At 33.3% G+C, this 18,610-nt stretch overlaps 3 protein-coding genes and 1 non-coding gene across 4 annotated transcripts; 1 reads left to right on the top strand and 3 right to left on the bottom strand.

Annotated features, from left to right (window-relative positions):
* Window positions 1-2,703: 2,703 nt before the first annotated feature.
* Window positions 2,704-6,447, bottom strand: LOC100793558 (endo-1,4-beta-xylanase 5). The gene is made up of 8 exons (XM_006577837.4): window positions 6,143-6,447; window positions 6,017-6,051; window positions 5,778-5,943; window positions 5,253-5,425; window positions 5,052-5,153; window positions 4,654-4,800; window positions 3,922-4,560; window positions 2,704-3,276 (listed from the first exon to the last, which is right to left on the bottom strand). The coding sequence occupies exons 1-8, from the start codon at window positions 6,216-6,218 to the stop codon at window positions 2,941-2,943; spliced, it is 1,674 nt and encodes a 557-aa protein (XP_006577900.1). The 5' UTR covers window positions 6,219-6,447; the 3' UTR covers window positions 2,704-2,940.
* TRNAE-CUC (transfer RNA glutamic acid (anticodon CUC)) lies at window positions 5,574-5,646 on the top strand. The gene has a single exon. It is a non-coding gene; the product is annotated as a tRNA-Glu (tRNA).
* Window positions 6,448-11,370: 4,923 nt separating the features above from the next.
* Window positions 11,371-14,334, bottom strand: LOC100813607 (protein NUCLEAR FUSION DEFECTIVE 4). Its single transcript, XM_003522664.4, has 2 exons — window positions 12,671-14,334; window positions 11,371-12,094 (listed from the first exon to the last, which is right to left on the bottom strand). The coding sequence occupies exons 1-2, from the start codon at window positions 13,825-13,827 to the stop codon at window positions 11,617-11,619; spliced, it is 1,635 nt and encodes a 544-aa protein (XP_003522712.1). The 5' UTR covers window positions 13,828-14,334; the 3' UTR covers window positions 11,371-11,616.
* Window positions 14,335-16,872: 2,538 nt separating this feature from the next.
* On the bottom strand, window positions 16,873-18,078 carry LOC100811975 (protein EXORDIUM). The gene has a single exon (XM_003522661.4). The coding sequence runs from the start codon at window positions 18,020-18,022 to the stop codon at window positions 17,135-17,137; it is 888 nt and encodes a 295-aa protein (XP_003522709.1). The 5' UTR covers window positions 18,023-18,078; the 3' UTR covers window positions 16,873-17,134.
* Between the last annotated feature and the right edge of the window lie 532 nt (window positions 18,079-18,610).

Below are 18,610 nucleotides of genomic sequence, written 5' to 3'. Positions count from 1 at the left end.
AAAAATTAAGAAGCAGATTGCCATTTGCATCAAGATGTTGTTGGCATGGAATATACATTCTCTTTTTGGCTCGTAAATGTGATCAAATTTCAATATTTACTCAGTATCCTAGGATCATTTTGGTTTATCAAACTAATCCGGTTGAGTAAACTGTATGACATTTACCTAATGCAATTTCATTTTTATCTTCCCTCCGGAAACATTTGGCAAATGATATTTTATATTGTCACAGCTAGTCTCCTATTACACTTTACGACTTCACCTTTACCCTTACAAGAAATTAGCAAGATTTTGTGCTAAGAAAGAGATCATGGAAGTGGTGCCTTACATGCCATTTAAATGTGTTTCCTGACAATTGTGTAGTGGATTTTTGTTTTGGTAAGGTGACTCTAAAGGGTTAATGAATCATACGGATTTTGTTCCACATCTTGAGTTCATTTCTCTTTTCGATTTCTTCCCTTCTCATTCAATTGCTTGAAATGCTATTAAGTGAGTTGAAAGTTGTTCACGTAAATTGAAAAGAACACTGTCTTAGTTAGTAGAGAAATACATGAGAAATTGAGAAGAGAAATAGAGATAACAAGTCGCAATAATTTATTTTGGTTTTAGAATTTGACTCAATCTATTAATTGTAAGTTGTAAAACAGTTTTAATGATTTTATTAAATACTAATAGTGAGCTGTAAAACTTATAAGAATTATGAAGCAATACAACAATATTGAATTACTGATTTCAGGGTATTTTTTGTTAAAATTTAAATTGATAATATTTTTTTATTACTCAACCCAATAACTCAACCTAATTAAAACCGGGTCAGATTGGGTTGGTTTGCTAAAAAAATGAAAGGAAAATTCAATTAAGTTTTAGTCTAAATTTAATCTAATTTGATCCACAATCTGAATGTGTTATAATCAAATAGGTATAATTTAATTGATAAGACATGTTGAGTTTGTGAGGAAAGACATGAGTTGATTTCTGCAAAATATATTTTTAATGAAAAATTTTAAGTGTGACTAAGTCTTGGATTGAGAATTAGTCACATAGTCGATTCAATAGTTAAAATTTGTAGAGATATTTCGGGTTTTCTCCCGTAATCTAAAAGATCCTAATTGTGGTGGTTGAAAAAAAAATTGCTTTTATAAATTATTTCAATAATTGATTATATTTATAATTAATTATTGTTTTAATTGACCATGTGAAATAAATTGTATGTTTGCATATAATAAGGATTTTTTTAATATAATTTATTATGTTTGGGTTGTCTAAAATTAATTTGGTTTGATTTTAGTAAAATAAAGGTATATATAAATTATTTGTAGCAGTTAGTTTTATAGATTAATTAATTATTGATGGTAAAATGAGAAAATCAATATCAACAAAAAATAATTTGTTAACGTTCAATTACAATTTCCAAATTTTGTTTATCATTAAAAACTTTATTCTTTTTAAAATTTATAATTCTTTCCCATTTATTAGGTTGTAATCTTGAAAATTAACCTATTCAAGCATGCAATAATTAATAGGATTCTTCCCAAAGAATCTTAAGAAAATATTAATAATAGAATCGATACCAAATCCCATATTCCTTTCCAATTTTCTTCAATTTTCAGCTTTAAAGAATCATTTATCCAGGGGTGATAGTAAATCCAGATTTTCATCAGGGAATTTCTAAGGAGGAAGAAAAAGAAACAACGAAAATTATTCTAAAAATATATTTACGAAAAGTGTTTGATATGAAACTATTCAATTAAGAATGCATTTTTCTTTTGTTTTGTGAAACGATGTAGAAGAGTAAAAAATATTATCACCATTTCAATATATTTTAATAAACATGTAAATTATTAATATTTTTATATAATAAATTGAGAACCCATGTTGTTATTTAGTCGCTACAAATAGAAACAAGGAATGAGGTAACTCCTCCGTCCGATATTTGGAAACCCTAAAAATTAAGCATGGAAGACCAACACTCTCTGGACAACTCCAAAGGAATGGGACATCTGATTCCAATGGTTGAGTTGGCCAAGAAGGAGAATTTCCGGTCACCACAACCCTCTAAGGCCGAAACCGCTGTGCGATGCCTACAAATGGATTGGACATGTCTTCAACAGTTCTACTCTTCACGTTTAAACTGCATGTTGAAAATCTGATTAATTAAGATTAAATCTTTCGAATAATATTCAACTTCATGACAGAAATAATTGTCGATGCCTTTTCCTGATAATTAACCGAAGGATTAAGAAAAAAAACTGTCAGGTTGGATATGCAATCACGTGGCAGCGTCATAGTTGTCTGTTTTGGTAGCGGCGGTACCTTGTCCAGTGCTCAGATTAACGAACTCGCTTTGGGTGGGGTTGGAGATGATGAGTGAGCAACGAGGAATAATTAAGGTTCTACTTCTAATGCCTCTTATTTAGCCGCGGATGCTCAAGTGGAAAGCCAAATCAAATTAAAGTTGCTTTTTCTTTCTTGAGATGCATGCTCACGACGAAAATGAGGGATATAAATCTTCTGTCTCAATCGTAATCAAATCACTTTTCCCATATTTAGTAGAGGGTAAACATGTTTATGTAATCAATGTAATTTTCCTCTTTCTTCTCTCACAGGCTGCTGGTCCCTGATAGCTAGGGATGGTTTGAATTAATTGGAAGATATCTAGATTCAAATCAATTAAGCATGCATTTATTTTTTTAACAATGCATAAGACTCAAATCGGGAAATATAGATTTATAGAAGAATTTCTGAAGATATATAGATAGCATCTTGATTCAAGCATTCTACGACTAGAAACGAAGAACTTGCAAGCAGATTTGACATTACTGCGTGCATTGCATTTAGTCATCTACGTACGACGGTGATTATAATAGCATTTGAATTTGACACTAAAGTTTCTAGTGAAGTTAAGCAGCTTGATAAATACTAGTACTATATATCTAAGTGTCATATTGTAATAGTAAAATGTCTAGTTTCATCACCTCGAGAGAGGGAGAATGTTGACTTTGTAGTCTTATTGCCATACTTGACACTAATTCTATATTCTCCTAAGAACCCATAAAAGCTATAGGAACCGTGCACATCTGTGACTCCCTCTACACGACTGATTTGCCACTCTTCAACAAGTTTGTCCACCACATCACCTGCTGGGAGGTTCTTGAAATTATTGTCTGTCAGGCACATTTGGTAGCACCCATTTGGATGAAATGCGGTCCAAAGCATTATCCCATTCACAGAAGGATGTGAGAAGCCTTCCCTCAACACTTCCTCCAAGTAATTTGCCTGGGCACAATAAAAGAGATTCAATTATAAGCTAATTAATGGCAATTCATTTTTCTTTTATTATTTAGATTAAATGGTTTAGGCAGTGAAAAAATTATTAGACGATTTTGTATCATATAATTTTTAGTTAATCATCACATGATATGTAAAAAAGTGTAATTAGTTTTTTTTCTTATGAATTAAAAAACTAAAATACATGTCAGTCATCTAAATATTGATTGAGACCATGAATATACTTATTCTTGATTATCTAATAATTTTCAAGTGCACTGACAATATAACAAATTATCATATATTATAAATGAAAAAAAAGGTAATGCATTAAGAGTATAAATTTTTTTACATAATTATTCAATTACAATCTATCGAATCGATATGATAAATTTGTTAACTTTTAAAATAATTATTTTAAAATATTTTAGACGATAATATATGATTGGATGACAACGTCAAATTATTTTACAATATCAACACATAGACATTAAATTCATTATAAATTTGTTGACATTATCTTTATAAGTCATAATTAACCTGCACTTTTAAAGAATTATCATGGATATTGTTAATTGGTGAATACTATAAAACATTTTATACTATTGTGTATAATTTTTTTTTTCTAGAACCTGACTAATTGATCTGGCTTACCTGTGCATCTCTATCAAGTGTCTTGCTTATATCAACCTCAGTAAGCCAAATGGGAAGGCCAAGTGTTGCCAACTTGTCAAGGATGGCTCTGATAAGGGGAGGATTGGGTATTGTGAAGTGACCCTCCAAGCCAATTCCATCCATGAAGATGCCATTTCGTTGCAGTTCTCTTACCCGCGAGATATAGGCGTCAACAGTGGATTTTACATCACTGCATGTTTCCACAACATTGAAGTCATTCATAAAAAGCGTTGCCAATGGATCTGATTCATGTGCTGTCTCAAAGAAATGCAATGTGGCATCAGGTCCAAGCCTTTCCTCGTAGAAATTAAAATGAAGCATTTCATTGCTGACGTCCCAGTGTATGAACTCATCTTTGTATTGGCTCATGAGACTGTGTATTCGAGAATTCACAGCAGATTGTAACTTGGTGCCTGTAAGGTTAAGAACCCATGGAGGAGTGTATTTAGGGTTTTCCCAGAATATGTTGTGCCCTCTTGCTATAATATTGTTTGTTCTAACAAATTGCAGCATCTGGTCTGAAATGGTGTAATTGACCTTGCCTTCATCAGGTTCTGTGGCGTACCATTTGAGCTCATTTTCAAACACTGCCGCATTGAACCGCTTCACAAACCAATTCTGAATGGACAGAACAGAAGAATGAGTCTTGTCATGTGTTACTTTCTATGCTGTGAAATATGTATTTTAGCGGGGTACACAAAATATACAAACCTGATAGGGTAAGTTGCCAAGAATGGTCTTTGCTATTGCAGATCCAAAAGGGAAGTCTTTTGAGATTTGCTCTATACAGATGGAAGCTCCTTGGAATCTCCTCCCGTTACTATCTGACACATGAATAGTGACGGCACGCTTTCTTTGCTGTCAAATGCAAGTGAAAAACAAAATTAAATTCTTCTTCAAACTCTGCTCTGTAGCATTAACACAAAAATTAGCACCTACATCTATCCCTTATCATTGAAAAATTGGTTTTTTACCCCTACTTTGCTGTGAGAAAGTCTTTGCAATATCATCCCTTATTGATCAATTTGTTTGGTTACACGATCATGATAGGAAAAAAATAAACAACTAAGCATTCCATTATCTTGGTCAAATAATGAAGTGTAACTCACAGTATTGATTTTATACTGTTGATTGATTCTCCATTGTTGCTTAGTAAATGGCTGGAGTGATGGGCTAGCAACATCTATATTGATATCTTTACCATCAGCGTTCTGCATAAACAAAATTAAAAGAAACGGACCAAATATCTTAAATCCAACAATTACCTAAGAGTTTTACCACTGAATAAAACCAAAAGAAATGCAAACTACCTGGAAGAAGATCATGGATAAATTTGAAGACCAATTCAGAACAAATCCACCCTTCAGGAATGACCAGCATTCATGCTTGGCCGAAACTGTCCCAATGCAGTCATGCGTCTCTTTCTCCGTTTCCAGGGTGGTCCTTACCATAGCTGAACTTGAACCTTTTACTCTCACCCATGCTGTAATATGAGTCAGGCACCCACATCACATCTAACAATTGTACAATAGGCTACCTAATTCTAACTATGGAAAAGGTAAACATTACAAAGAGATTTTAGATTTTATTTTATAGATTAGTAAAACTAAATTTCAGTGATAAATCGCTAATCCGTTGTAGTCTAGTTGGTTAGGATACTCGGCTCTCACCCGAGAGACCCGGGTTCAAGTCCCGGCAACGGAAGTTTTTAATTTTTATAATCAAAATTCAAAACTTGAAATAACGAGAGTATAGTTTTTTTTTTTTTTTTCTCATTTATGAAGCAGAAAATGTTGAAGTAACATAAAGAGAAGTGTGTAAAGAACATGACGAACCGGAAAAAGAGTAAATGGTGCCCTGAGTGAGATTATACAGAACGAGTGAAGGCACATAGCTGTTGTTGGCAACGTTTGATATTGATGAATCAATGGTGCCTTCAACACCACGACGAGTGTTGAAAAGTCCTCCTCCATAAAGTGGCTCCTCTGGCTTCTCTTTGCACTGTCAGGAACATGAAGTGATAATCCCATTCAGTTCAATGTTGAAATGTGTTCTGTTTTAAATTTTTAATTACCTCGGCGTAAGCAGTGGAGTCATATAGGGGGCCGTCTGCAACAAAGAAACCAAAATAAAATAATGAAAATTGAAAATTTGCCTCTCAAAATACTAAACAGGGAAAAGGAGGAGTAGGAACAAGAACCATATAAAGGAGAAACCAAAGAAGCCCCAATTAGAAAGAAGAAAACTATAAGGCTACAGAAGGGGATATCTTGCATCCTTGGACTTAGAAATTGGAACGGGTCACTCTCCTAGTGGTGTGAAACAAAAAGGTTGTAAACTTTGAAAGGAACTGTTTAAGCATAAATACAAATGCCCGTGTTAGGAGCAGTGTGTCCCAGAGAACACGAGAGACAACAAAGGGAGTATTTGAGAATTGAGAGGTGATGTATCACAAGGGAACAGTGAAAAGGCCCGTGCTCTCTCTTCACATGCTACGTGAACAAATAACACAACTAATATATTCATGTCAGTGTTAATTTTATACAGTCTGCGCTTCACTCTATAATGCTTTTCAGTTGGCACATTTTATAATATCGGCCTTCTGCTGCATCATTAATTACCAAGTAACTAATCGTTGATTAATTAGCAACGTTAATTAATCATCGTACCAGTCATTTAATGTGTGCTTGGATTCCGGTTGCTTCCAATGTTGAATTCAATCTATTATTCACATTACTATTTCTATTTTATTGGAAAATTAACTCAATCAAACAAAATTATCCATACTCGTAGAATAGAAAAAATAATAATAAATACAAAAATTTAACATGATTAAATATTTTTTTATCTATATTTATGGAATCATCTCAAAAGTATTTAGTGTCACAAAAATAATTACGAGATTATAATTTATCATAAATCGTGTATCACTATCACTTTAAGGAATATCTTACCAAATAATTAGAATGATAACCGTCTGAGATATTTTATTCTCTACAAATTGACTTTGTTTCATAATCTTTTTTCCCCACATTTTTATAGTGAAAATTTTTATTAATTATAATAAATAAGTTATGTTAGAAGTTGAAACAAAACAATTTTCAATGCATCTATTCAAATAAATTTCATCTATTAAAATATAATATTTTATTTTGCATTTAGTGCCGATCTGATCGAAAATTACTTTTGAAACAAAAATATTTTTACTTTTACTTTTATCTATTGAATTTTCATTGAAATATGTCACAGTAAATTAAACAAAACATGTACTTGATAGATTTCCAAACACGTCCTTAAATGTTCCCACTACGTACCAATATCTTATTTTTTTGCTTTGGACTTGCGGATTCTGGCCTCATATTCAGTCTTTTTTTCCGCCAAAAAAGAAGGAAAAAACTAGAAACATAAGTCCTGCATACTTTTTTTTTATTAATTAGACCACGTCACGCGTTTTTGAATTTGCACAGGAACTAAATATTTACTCAAAAGTGTGAGAAATGTATAAGGTGGTCTTGTATCAAATGAGAACATAAAATTTTAACAATGTTAAATAAATATTTAAATAATTTAGCAATAAATGAATTATGGACTGCTCAAAACTCACGCGAAACAATATCCTATAAGAGCCCAAAAGTTATTGGACTTAAATGTTACTAATTTTTTTTTAATAAAAATGTCAATTATTTTTATTTTAAATCAAAATGTTACATTTTTATTGGACAAAAATGTCACTAAGTTATTATTATTAGACCAAAATATTAATAATTTTCTATTATATTAAAGTGTCAATAATTTTTCATTGGACATAAATATTAATAATTTTTTGTTGAACTTAAATATCAATGTGTTTTTATTAGACTAATTTATTAGATCCCAAATATTTATTAGTAAAAAATATATTTCTGCTAATAAAATTTCAATTAATGTCATCGAGCCCTTTTATTTGGATATTTTACATTATTGTAAATTTTGAAACAAATTAAATAATATTTATGCAAATATTAAAACTAAATATCTAAAAACAATTTTTTTAATAAAACAATATATATATATATATATATATATATATATATATATATATATATATATATATATATTCCAAATGAAAGTACAATAGACTTAAGATGAAATAAATTCATAAAGTAATTGTATATTAAATTTATCTTTTAATTTTTAATTTTTTACTATCATTTTAGCTTACCTTAAATAAATGAGTATGTTTACATTCTAGATAAAAATAAACATAAATTTGTTAAAATTATTTGCTTTTTTTTACTGTTTTTTAGGCAATTTTTTATGCACAAATATATCTTCTTCCTTAAAAAATAATTTTACAATCCTATTTAAAATATAGTCACAATTAAGATTTTTCATTCATTCCCAATTTTGTTTAGTGCATATCATATCAGTTTCACAATTTCAAGTTAAATGAGTTAAACCTTTTGAATTACCAATAAAAAAGGGTAAATAATCATTTTCGTCCCTGAATGTGTAAATTACTGACAAATTCATCCCTGAAAGATTAAAATTCAAAATTTGGGAAAAATTTATCCTAAAATTATATTTTACTCTTAAATGAAACGAAATTTATGGTCTAACAAATTAGTCTAATAGAAATATATTGATATTTAGGTCCAACAAAAAATTACTGACATTTTGATACATTGAAAAATTACTAACATTTTGGTTCAATAATGGTAATTTACTAACATTTTTGTCCAAAAAAAAATACTGACATTACAAAATATTAACATTTTCGTCCAACAAAGAATTACTGACATTTAGGTCTAATAATAATAACTTATTGATATTTTCGTCAAATCAAATAACATGGTCATATTGACAATCAATTTTGTGACAAATTTGTTCATCAATGTCACGTAAGCTATTTTATTAACGGTAACGGAGGAAAGTAAACAACCGGATAAATTTATTACACCTTTTATACTTTTGAAAATTAAATTTTAATCTTTTAAGAACGAATTTGTCAACGATTTATATATCCAAAAACAAAAAGAACTATTTATCCTTAAAATATTAATAGATATAATAGTAAATTGGAAGAAGTATTAATTACATGAATCTACATCGATTGATTGTTTAAACTAAAGAAACACCCTTTATTAATTACCATCTCTCGGTACTAAAGTTGGTTATCCACTTTTGGTATAAGTTGTTGGGTGAATGGAAATTTAGGTGGAAGCTATAAAACTTTAGTGAAGTCATAGTGCAACGGCTTGCTTATGTTCAAATTTTTTTATTCAATAAGATACTAACATTTCTATGTGACAAATATAAATTAGTTGGTAGGATATTGATTAAGAAATTAAAAGAAAAAATTATTGAGATATATAAAATTTTACTCAATTTTTTTTTTACGTTTTCCTATATCTTATACAATAAATAATTTTTTTTAATTCCTTAGTCAAGGTACCTAAGTAAAAGAAATTCATCATATATATTCAAAGAGGGTGCTGCACAAAACTTCACTTCTGACAGAAATGAAAAGGAAAAAAAGAGTCTAGCGTGAAGTTTCACGGAATGGTATTTCTGGGATGCCATCACTACCTCCTCAGCGATCAATGTAACTAGCTAGGAGGGACCATTGAATACTCATTAAATAAACTAAAGGACTGGCACGCGCTCTTCTTTTTGGATCCCTCACGATGTGCACAATGTAGAGCCCTTCCCACCCACCCTTTTCAATAAGAAAATTATGCAGACATGCTAGATAACATTTCGAGACGAGAAGTGCATGTACATAGATAATAAGAGAGGGAAAAAAAAAAGATAGAAATGATAGTAGGTGTTAAAGAAGTACTATGGTGATATTAAAGTGTTCATATATTATTACTCTTTCAAATAACTTATGCGTCAAGCATGGGCATCAACCAATTTAGACAACACAAAATGAGTCACTGAAACCACGTGAAGATCACTACATATTTGCCTTTAACTGTACTGAAATGTGTTCCGCTCTTTCTTGCTTGGCATCATCAACTTCTGTTTAAATTTGTTGATTTTTTTGGCAAAACAGACAACAACACATCAATATATTCTATTTTCTCTGTCATTTGGGCTCTCTGCGTGGTACAGGTACTCCACCAAATATGTTCCTTTCTGTTCTGATGAGTGATGGCAGCAGGCTCCGCGGAACACTTGTAAGGCGTTTGTCAAATTGGTCCTTCTCATTGATTGAAAGGTACCGGTATTCTCTGCTTTTGTTGTCACTTGAACAATTAATTTTCTGATATTTCTAATCAAATTTCAACTCAGTAACAGAAAACAAAAAAAAAAACCATTAGTAGAAGTTTAAAAAATATATGTACAGACTTTCATCTAATAACAAATCCTTATATATAATAATTTTATTAATTTTTATGATAATTAGTGATACTAAAAATATTTTTTCCGTACATATGCCTGTTAAATTCTTAATAGAATGTTTTAACCCACCTATGTCTTAATATGAAACTTAAATTTGGTCTTTGCAGCCCATACCAATTGTCCTTTGCTCCAAATGTGTATGGTGCTCTACGTGCAATATAATCTCCATATATTGTCTTTTTACATTCTTTGGACTTTGCTTTGACGTTGCACCAATTTCCTCATGTATTTTGGCCTTCTATCCTCACGACCTAGCAACCTCCATTTTATTAAACTTTAAATAACTTGGCCAGTTATTATATTTATGGACACCCCCAAACTTAAAAAATAAATTAATGAAGACGAATATGCGAACGTCAATTCCATTTCCAAACATAACCAGGTATAATTATTTCGGCATTGACATGGTGAAAGTGCAGTTTTTTTATTTCTTGTTCGAGGAATTGTATGCGTGTGGATGGTACATGCTTTTATAGTTGGCAAGAATATGGTGAAATCGTATTTAACTTTTTTTAATAATAAAAATATGAACGTAAAATCCAAGATTGTGAACCAAAATATTAACTGGTCGGAAGACAAATTAAAAAAAAAAAAAAAAGGAGTAATTGTTAGCTAAAATTATTTCCCACCCCACCTCGAACAAGTCCCTTCAATATTTTGGCCATTAGCTCGGCCAGATAATGACACCCTGTTTTTCTGATACTACTAGTCGTCTTCAAAGTGCGTAATTGATTTAGCTTCTTTTGAACTTTGTCATCACTTAAAAATAATTCCAAAAGTTTTCTATTTCTTCGGCTAATTTTGGACTGGGATATTTTATTTTAAATTATGTCTCTATTCGAATTTAGTAAAGATCATAGAAGATTGATTGCTTCCTAGTAGTCTCTTCTTTCTTTCCTTGATGCCTCTCGTCAAATAACTTTCCAAAGGGAAAAAAGTTATAAAAACAAGTAAATATTTGCGATGAAATTTGAGTAAAGTCTATGCAATACTTTTGACACCTGGCTAAAATAGCAGAACAATAAATCAACACAGAAGAAATTGCAAAATATTTCCATCCATGGAAAATCTTTGACAACATTTTCTTCAACAAATTGCTACTATAACATTTTGACAACTATTGCTACAGAGCACTCAAAATGGATGTACAAACAAATTAGCCAGCCTTTATTACCAAAAGGAAAAAGGTTAGTGATAACCATACCATACCAATGGAAATTAGGATACCATTGTGCAAAATGCTGGTCAACGCAAGTGTCATACCCTCTTTATATGGGCCATTTTGGATCATCGCCTACTTGAATTCAGAGAGTTTTTGTTGGAGTTTTTGCTGGAGGAGATCTTGTTGTAAACCTTCTTAGTTCTGAATGACAATAAAATGTCTAAGAAGAAGCCAACAACACAAGCTACAGCCATGATGATGAATACTAGTCTGTAGCAATGAGCTCCAATACAAGTGTTGCCTCCTCCTACGGTGGTAGTCGCCTCCATATCATACAGAATGCCAGCAAGAAGACCAGAAAAGAGGAAAGAGCCAAGGGGAAGGTTAAGAATGAGAATGTTGTATATAAGACCATAATATTTGAGGCCGAATAACTCCGAGGCAGTTGGCACAGTAATGGCAAGCCTCACCCCGTAGCATATGCCAACCACAACGGACCCTATGTAAAGGGAACCTGGCATAGCCATTGCCAGGAGTATGTATCCCACCGCCATCAGAATTTGAGAGGCTGCATTCCAAAGTGGTCTAGGAGTTGCAGCTTTCCTGCAAACACAAACAAACAATGCTAATCAAAGTCTCCTCTTAACCTATATTTTTTCATATATATAATATAAAGACTTGTTGTGACCAAATTACATGCTTTAAGAGATATAATTATCAAACATTCATACCGGACCATCCCATGATGGTTGAACCGTTGAAGGATATCTAATTCTCATTTTAGAAATTAAGCAGCTATGGTTAAAAAAGAGAAATTTTCATTCCTCCTAACAATTTTTAAATCAGAATCGGACGTCAATTGCGATAGCTGGAAACACGCCTGGGTCTACCTAGTACTTTCCACCGGAAGTAAGGTCAGAATAAAAATAGAAGCAAAAGATATTCCTCCAAACAAAAAACGAAGGCAAATTCCAAGAAATTTCTCCTTGGGACTGCAAACTATAAAAGTCAACATAGGTGAGATAACGATCAGAGACGAAAAACAAAAACAAAACGAGTCTTGTCAATCTCAAGTGACGTAAAACATGGTAAAGGTAAAGGTTGAAGAATGAAGGCATTTTATTTATTTTGTTGAATATAAATAAATTCCTTTCACACGGGAGAAGAAAGGGGACTTACTTGATGAAGTGCTCCGAAACCGAACCCGAGACGATCCGACCGAAGAAGCCCCAAATACTAGTCAAGGATACAAAGAGAGACACATCCGAATAACCCAGCGCCAAACCGATTTGACCCATATTATTCATAACCGCCAAACCCGTTCCAACCCCACAGAGAAACGAAACAAACAAAATCCAAAAATCCACCGTTTTCAGAGCCTCCCATATCGTGTGCTCCTCCCCCACCGCCGGTCCACTCATTCCCTCCGCCGCCGCCTCTTCCGCTAATACATTCCCTCTCTCCACCTCACTTTCACTCCCCTTCTCTTTTCCGCGAATCAACGGTTCGTCAACCCGCTCCTCCAAATTCGGTTTGAACCGCTCGTCCTGCCTTCGTGCCTTCAAGTAAGAGTGGACCGGGATTCCCATCGGCGCCACCAACAGAAGTAGCAAAACCACGGCGAATGCCCGAGACACCAGAGCGCTAGGGTTCGGCACGAACCCGAAAGCCAAGAGGTAAACGGCGACGACCACGGCAACCGCGTTGAAAACCGCGAAATAAGTAGACTCTTCCTGGTCGTTGGTGGCGGCGGGAGGAATCTCACGGAGGAAAAACATTCCGGAGAGGCAAACGGCGAAAGGGATGAGGGCGAGCATGAGGAGAAAGGAAGCAGGGTCGTCGGCGAAGAGAGCGGAACAGAGGTCGGTGAATATGGCGGTGCTCAAACCGACAAAGCCTTTGAGAATGCCGGAAACGGGGCCTCTGTTGCGGCGGAAGTTGCGGATGCATGTGACTAGAACGGCGGTGTTCATCCAGGTAGTGCTGTTGCCACCAATGCAGAGGAATACGCACATCTGCCAGTATGGGAGGGGTTGGATTCTCTGGCTGACGACGAGCCACTGGACGCCATAGCCGATAAGGCCTTGGAGGGACCCAATGAGGAGAATGGCCCAAGTCGGGAATTTGTCTGAGGCCAGCCCAGCCAGAAGCCCAAAAGCCTTGCCAACATCCTTGGCCACGGACAGATTGTTGAGCTCGATTTGGGTTAGGCTCATGAGGGATTTCAGAGCGTCCGAGTAATTCGAGAAAGTGTAGTTGTTGCCGGAGATTGCTTGTATCCACACCGCCGCCACCAACCCAAGCCATTTACTCCCCGTCGATTCAATGCCCATCATTTTTCTTCTATTAGGATTAGGATCACAATTTCAGTGATTTAACCACCCATCATTCCCTTCTTATATTGCTCTACTCACTGCACCCTTTTGCATAGATGTCCATACTTGAAAGCCACGTTTTACCAGTTTTCTCTTACCATAGGATTCTATTTTTTCCATGCTAAGTAACATTTGTCATCATGTAAAGCCTTGACGTCTGCACATTTACTACTTGCACAAGTTGAGGTTTTCTTTTTAAAAAAAAAAATTATAAGAGAGACACAAATAGTACTACTATATAACCTTATCAGGAATGCTGGCAACACCCTGTGGAGTACATTTAAACACTTTTAGCCTTAAATATATTAGAAAATATGTTAACATTTGAATTTGTCTTTCTCTCATTTAACCTAAAAGTATAGCTATTGCCTACATGTGTTGTAAACGTCACTATTATTTTGCTCTAATTATTTTAGCCTATTAAACATGACAGTAACACCATTAAACTACCAAACATGCACCACTTCCTTCTCCAAAAAAATAAATAAACACCACTTCCACCCTGCAGGTATCGGTAGAAGATTGTTAGAAGAAACACAGCATAAATAGGCATAATCCTTCTTGATCTCGTTAAATCACACTGTGTTAGAGTAAGAGGATGCTGAAATGTCTTGTAAAGTCATCTCCAATAAGAATTTTTTAAAGTAAATTTTAACCTCTAAGATCTGAACTTATTAAAATTCATTATTTGAACATTTTGTTTGATATTTACCTGGAGATCTAATTCTTTTATGAAAACTCTCAAGATCCACGACAATTTTTAAAAAATAATTTTTTTTATTTTCTCTCCACAATATCCTGTGGAAAGCAACTTTTAGCGACACACAGGAAAAAAATGGAGCTTTTGAGGGATAAAAAAAATAAAATCAAATACAACCAACACCAACACAAAGCCCATGGGCGGCGGCGTGGGACGTGCTGCATCCATCTCCAACTTGACGTAAACAAAAACGAAAAAACGGCTATCGTAATATGTTGGATCAGCGGCTGTGACTGCGCCAAATCCAATGAGCTGTACGATATTGAGCATAATCGCAAATGTTACCGTCAAACCATCAACTTAGGTGGGGCCTTTCTACAAGGAACACCGAACACAACAAACTCGAGTTTTTGGAATTATCATAGCTAAAAGTCCTTTTTCTTTTTCTCGTATGTGTAGATTATATTAAGGTAGCTAGTAGCATCATTAATGACGCCAAAGACCCAAGCTCAAATGACTATATATATTTGTTGTACGCCAAGTATTGGGTTAATCTCTAGTACAAAAAAAAAAAAAAAATTGGTTAAGGAATTTGCTCATTAACTTGTTATTTTTACATCTTCTGCAAGCAACTTGCCCCCTTGTGTCGTGGATCTAACTGTGAAATTTCGTTATTAGTTTATTATAAACAACTTGCAGATCAAATAGAAAGACGGAAAAGTTGCATAGTTTAATGGGGTCTGCTCCCGTCGCACGTATGATTGTGCGTCAATATAGGATTCAGCAGCCTGCCCACAGATAAGCTGTGAAGACTCAGCAGATCCTATCGCTTTTGCTTTTGATGGAATAAAATAAGATGCCGTGCATATACATTCAGCATATCATACTATTTTTTAAAATAAAAACAATTTAATGCTTAATTTTTTTAAGAAATAAAAATAAATGCTTAATATTTTGCATATGTGGCTGAAAAATTAGATTTGTGTTATAATTAACAATTTAGTTGAGTAAAACTTGCCGATTGTCCCTGATCTTATCGCAGAATCGTTGTCTCAGTTACGCGTGCATGGAAAAAGTTTTCAGTGCTTTCGGACAATTTCTTCTCGGAGGAACACTGGTGATACTACTCTTTTTAACATTCTATTTTTAAAACCTTTTTTATATTTGATTTAAATTTACAAATTTTGATGTAGTCCATTTTTAAATAAGGAAAGTCATTAGTACTGAGTCTTACTATGATTTTTAATAAATTTTATTTAGTTATAAAAAAAGTTATTAGAAAAAGAGTGTTAGAAAGGATGTCATTACTATTTCTTTTATTCTTTTTTATTTTATTTTACTTTATAGATAAAAAAAAAAAAAAAACTGTCTAAAGTATAATTAAGAATATTATGTATGAAAGGAGGGAATATTACAGGAGTACCGAAATCTAGGTTGAATATGCAATGTCCCTTCTTCAATTGACTGTTGGCTGCTTCCGATGGCAACCAGCATTCTATATGCGTGCATGTTAGTGTTAGGTATGCACGCAACTGATTTTAGACATGCCGTCCAAGTTCCAACAGAAATTCAATCATACTTATCGCCGTATGTTGTAAGTTAATTACAACGAATTAATTGAGGGAATTACAAGGGAAAATAAACCTTTTTATCTTTCTTTCATTAATTACATTCCCCTGATAAGAAAAGAATTTATTTTTTATGCCCAATTAATGTTAAAAAGTATATATAGTCAATTAATTTTTGGTATAGATATTGTCAATTGATTAGAAATTATTTGAACATATATTTTTAAAAATATTATTATTATAAAAATTAATAAATTTATTATATATATATATATGATAATATTAATACGTGATTTGATAATAGTGTAATACAAAGTTTTACCTTATCAATAGATTTTAATTAAATTCACAAGAATAATGCATGAAAAAATTGTGTTTTAATTTGTCCTTTTTACATTTTTTTTCTTTCTAAGATAAGGTAATTATAGTTGAAAGTTTTAAGACTAATATATTGAGGTGTAAAGATTATTAGAGTAAATTTTATTTTTTCTAATAAAATATTTTTTATATGTTTGTTGCACGGTCAAGAAATTATATTTTTTTTAGTATGTTTAAGAAACTTAATTATTTATTATTTGTATTGAACTTTGTTGATAATTTGTTTCTTACTGGGCATTAATACCTGAGAATTGCATGAATTGCTTCAATATATGAGAAAAGTAGTGTTTATATATGTTAAAAAATATATTTCGTATATTTAAAATTAAACATAATTAATTTGTTGGAAAAAAAATTTAGTGTGATATACATACTTTTTATTAAAATCAATTATATAAATTGTTAACCTTTTTGGTGAAGATTGAACATAAATATACTACATTTTTAATGTAGCATATGCTGTATTTTTTACCCTACTCAATAATAAGAATACGTCAGACTTTTTAGTTACTCCCAATAGGATTTGCACAATGAAGTGTCCAAAAAAACATTAGTCTTTAATTATATATGTCATAAAAAATGTTTATGAGAAGAGTGATAGAAAAGAAAGAAAGGAGATGGGTTAGAGGGGAGTCCAGCAGGAAGAAGTTTTAGGGTTCCAAATAGCAGGGAGCAAGAACTTGGTACCCTTGTCGCCAACAGCATTAAAGGCTCCTCCATTTCGAGGGTCCACGGGTAGCTTGGTTGTTGCAAAAATATCAGGGCACTTGCTAGTGGCTTCCAAGACATGGTCTCCGTGTGCATTTGCGTAGAACCCGTCCCAGAATGGGTTTGTGACTGCACCGGCCAAGCCACCTGCCAACAACTTCACCATGACATCTGCTCCAACATTCCCATTTGGTGGTTTCATCGTTGCACCTGTCTTGCCCTTGGTCGCCAGGAATGGCCATGCGCATTCAGGACACTCCTCCTCTGGGTCCCCCACAGCAACATAAACTTGGTTTTCAATAAGACCGTGTTGGGCGCATGATCCGGCACACATATCTTGCACTGTCACGCCCTTGGAGGCTATGACTATAGCGAGGGTGTTTGGGTTTCCACCAGTGGCCTTAGGAAGGAGGGGCTTAATGAAATCTTTGATCAGGACTTTCCCGTAAGAGTAATTTGGATCAAAAACTTGGTTTATCACCTTCACCGGGATATTATTATTGCCAGCTGCAGCTCCATAGCTCTCCACAATGTTCCACCATGATGAGACTTGGGGTTGGTTGGCAGCATCAGGTTCAGGTGTCTTCATGTTCAGGGACCTTAAGAAGGACAATATCGCTTTCTTTTGGGCCTTTGGAATTGGACCGTACCATAAGATGCCAACGTTCAAGTTTCCAGTGAGCAAGCGTCCCCCATGGTGGGTCAGGGGTGCTGCGTCAGGGCCTGAGGTAAGGGCTATGGGAAGGACGATGAGTATTGAGAGACACAACAAGAGAAGGTCTCTTGGGACAAAACAAGCCATCTTCTTTCTCTTTATTTGATTTCCTTAATGCTCTTCTTTCTTCTTCTTCTTCTTCTTCTTTTATTTTTACCTTATGCTTCTTCTTCCCATTTTTATAAGGGCCTGTTTGCTTCTAAATATGAAAACAAAAAAATTCCAACTTTTTTCATCCCCCTAAACCAAGGTAAAGACACTATCCCCATCACTACATTTTTTCCCTTGTCTTTAGTTGGGATAAGTATATAATAGCCTTACAATAAATATGAATCAAGAGAAATATAGACACAAAAGAATCAAACAACACCTATTAATAGATATAGAAAACAATGTGAAGAAATAGCTAAAATAGCTTAAATCTCCTGGTGCCATGGGCGAAATACGTATGGTAAAAAGAGGGAGTGAGGTGGGCTGAGCCTTAATTTGGTATTATTCCATAAAAACAAAAAAAAACTTAAAATTTTATCAGTAATATTATTCGTATAATATTTTTTTAATTTAACATTTTTTTTATCACATTGTTTATTTATTCTATAATTATTTTAAATTTATCACATTTTTTAATTTTTTATTTATTGAATAAAAAAATAATTGAATGTTTACCATTATACA

Source organism: Glycine max, chromosome 4 (genome assembly GCF_000004515.6).
Source record: "Glycine max cultivar Williams 82 chromosome 4, Glycine_max_v4.0, whole genome shotgun sequence".
Taxonomy (NCBI): Eukaryota; Viridiplantae; Streptophyta; class Magnoliopsida; order Fabales; family Fabaceae; genus Glycine; species Glycine max.
Note: the sequence above shows the minus strand (reverse complement) of the source record. Positions and strands in the feature narration are given on the sequence as shown.

Excerpts from the sequence above, each read along its gene's own strand:
- LOC100813607 (XM_003522664.4), bottom strand. The coding sequence starts at position 13,827 with ATGATGGGCATTGAATCGACGGGGAGTAAATGGCTTGGGTTGGTGGCG. Across the intron at positions 12,095-12,670 it reads GTTTCGGAGCACTTCATCAA|GAAAGCTGCAACTCCTAGAC; the intron begins GTAAGTCCCCTT and ends TTGTGTTTGCAG.
- LOC100811975 (XM_003522661.4), bottom strand. The coding sequence starts at position 18,022 with ATGGCTTGTTTTGTCCCAAGAGACCTTCTCTTGTTGTGTCTCTCAATA.
- LOC100793558 (XM_006577837.4), bottom strand. The coding sequence starts at position 6,218 with ATGCAAGATATCCCCTTCTGTAGCCTTATAGTTTTCTTCTTTCTAATT. Across the intron at positions 4,561-4,653 it reads TTGGCAACTTACCCTATCAG|AATTGGTTTGTGAAGCGGTT; the intron begins GTTTGTATATTT and ends CTGTCCATTCAG. Across the intron at positions 3,277-3,921 it reads CACTTGATAGAGATGCACAG|GCAAATTACTTGGAGGAAGT; the intron begins GTAAGCCAGATC and ends TATTGTGCCCAG.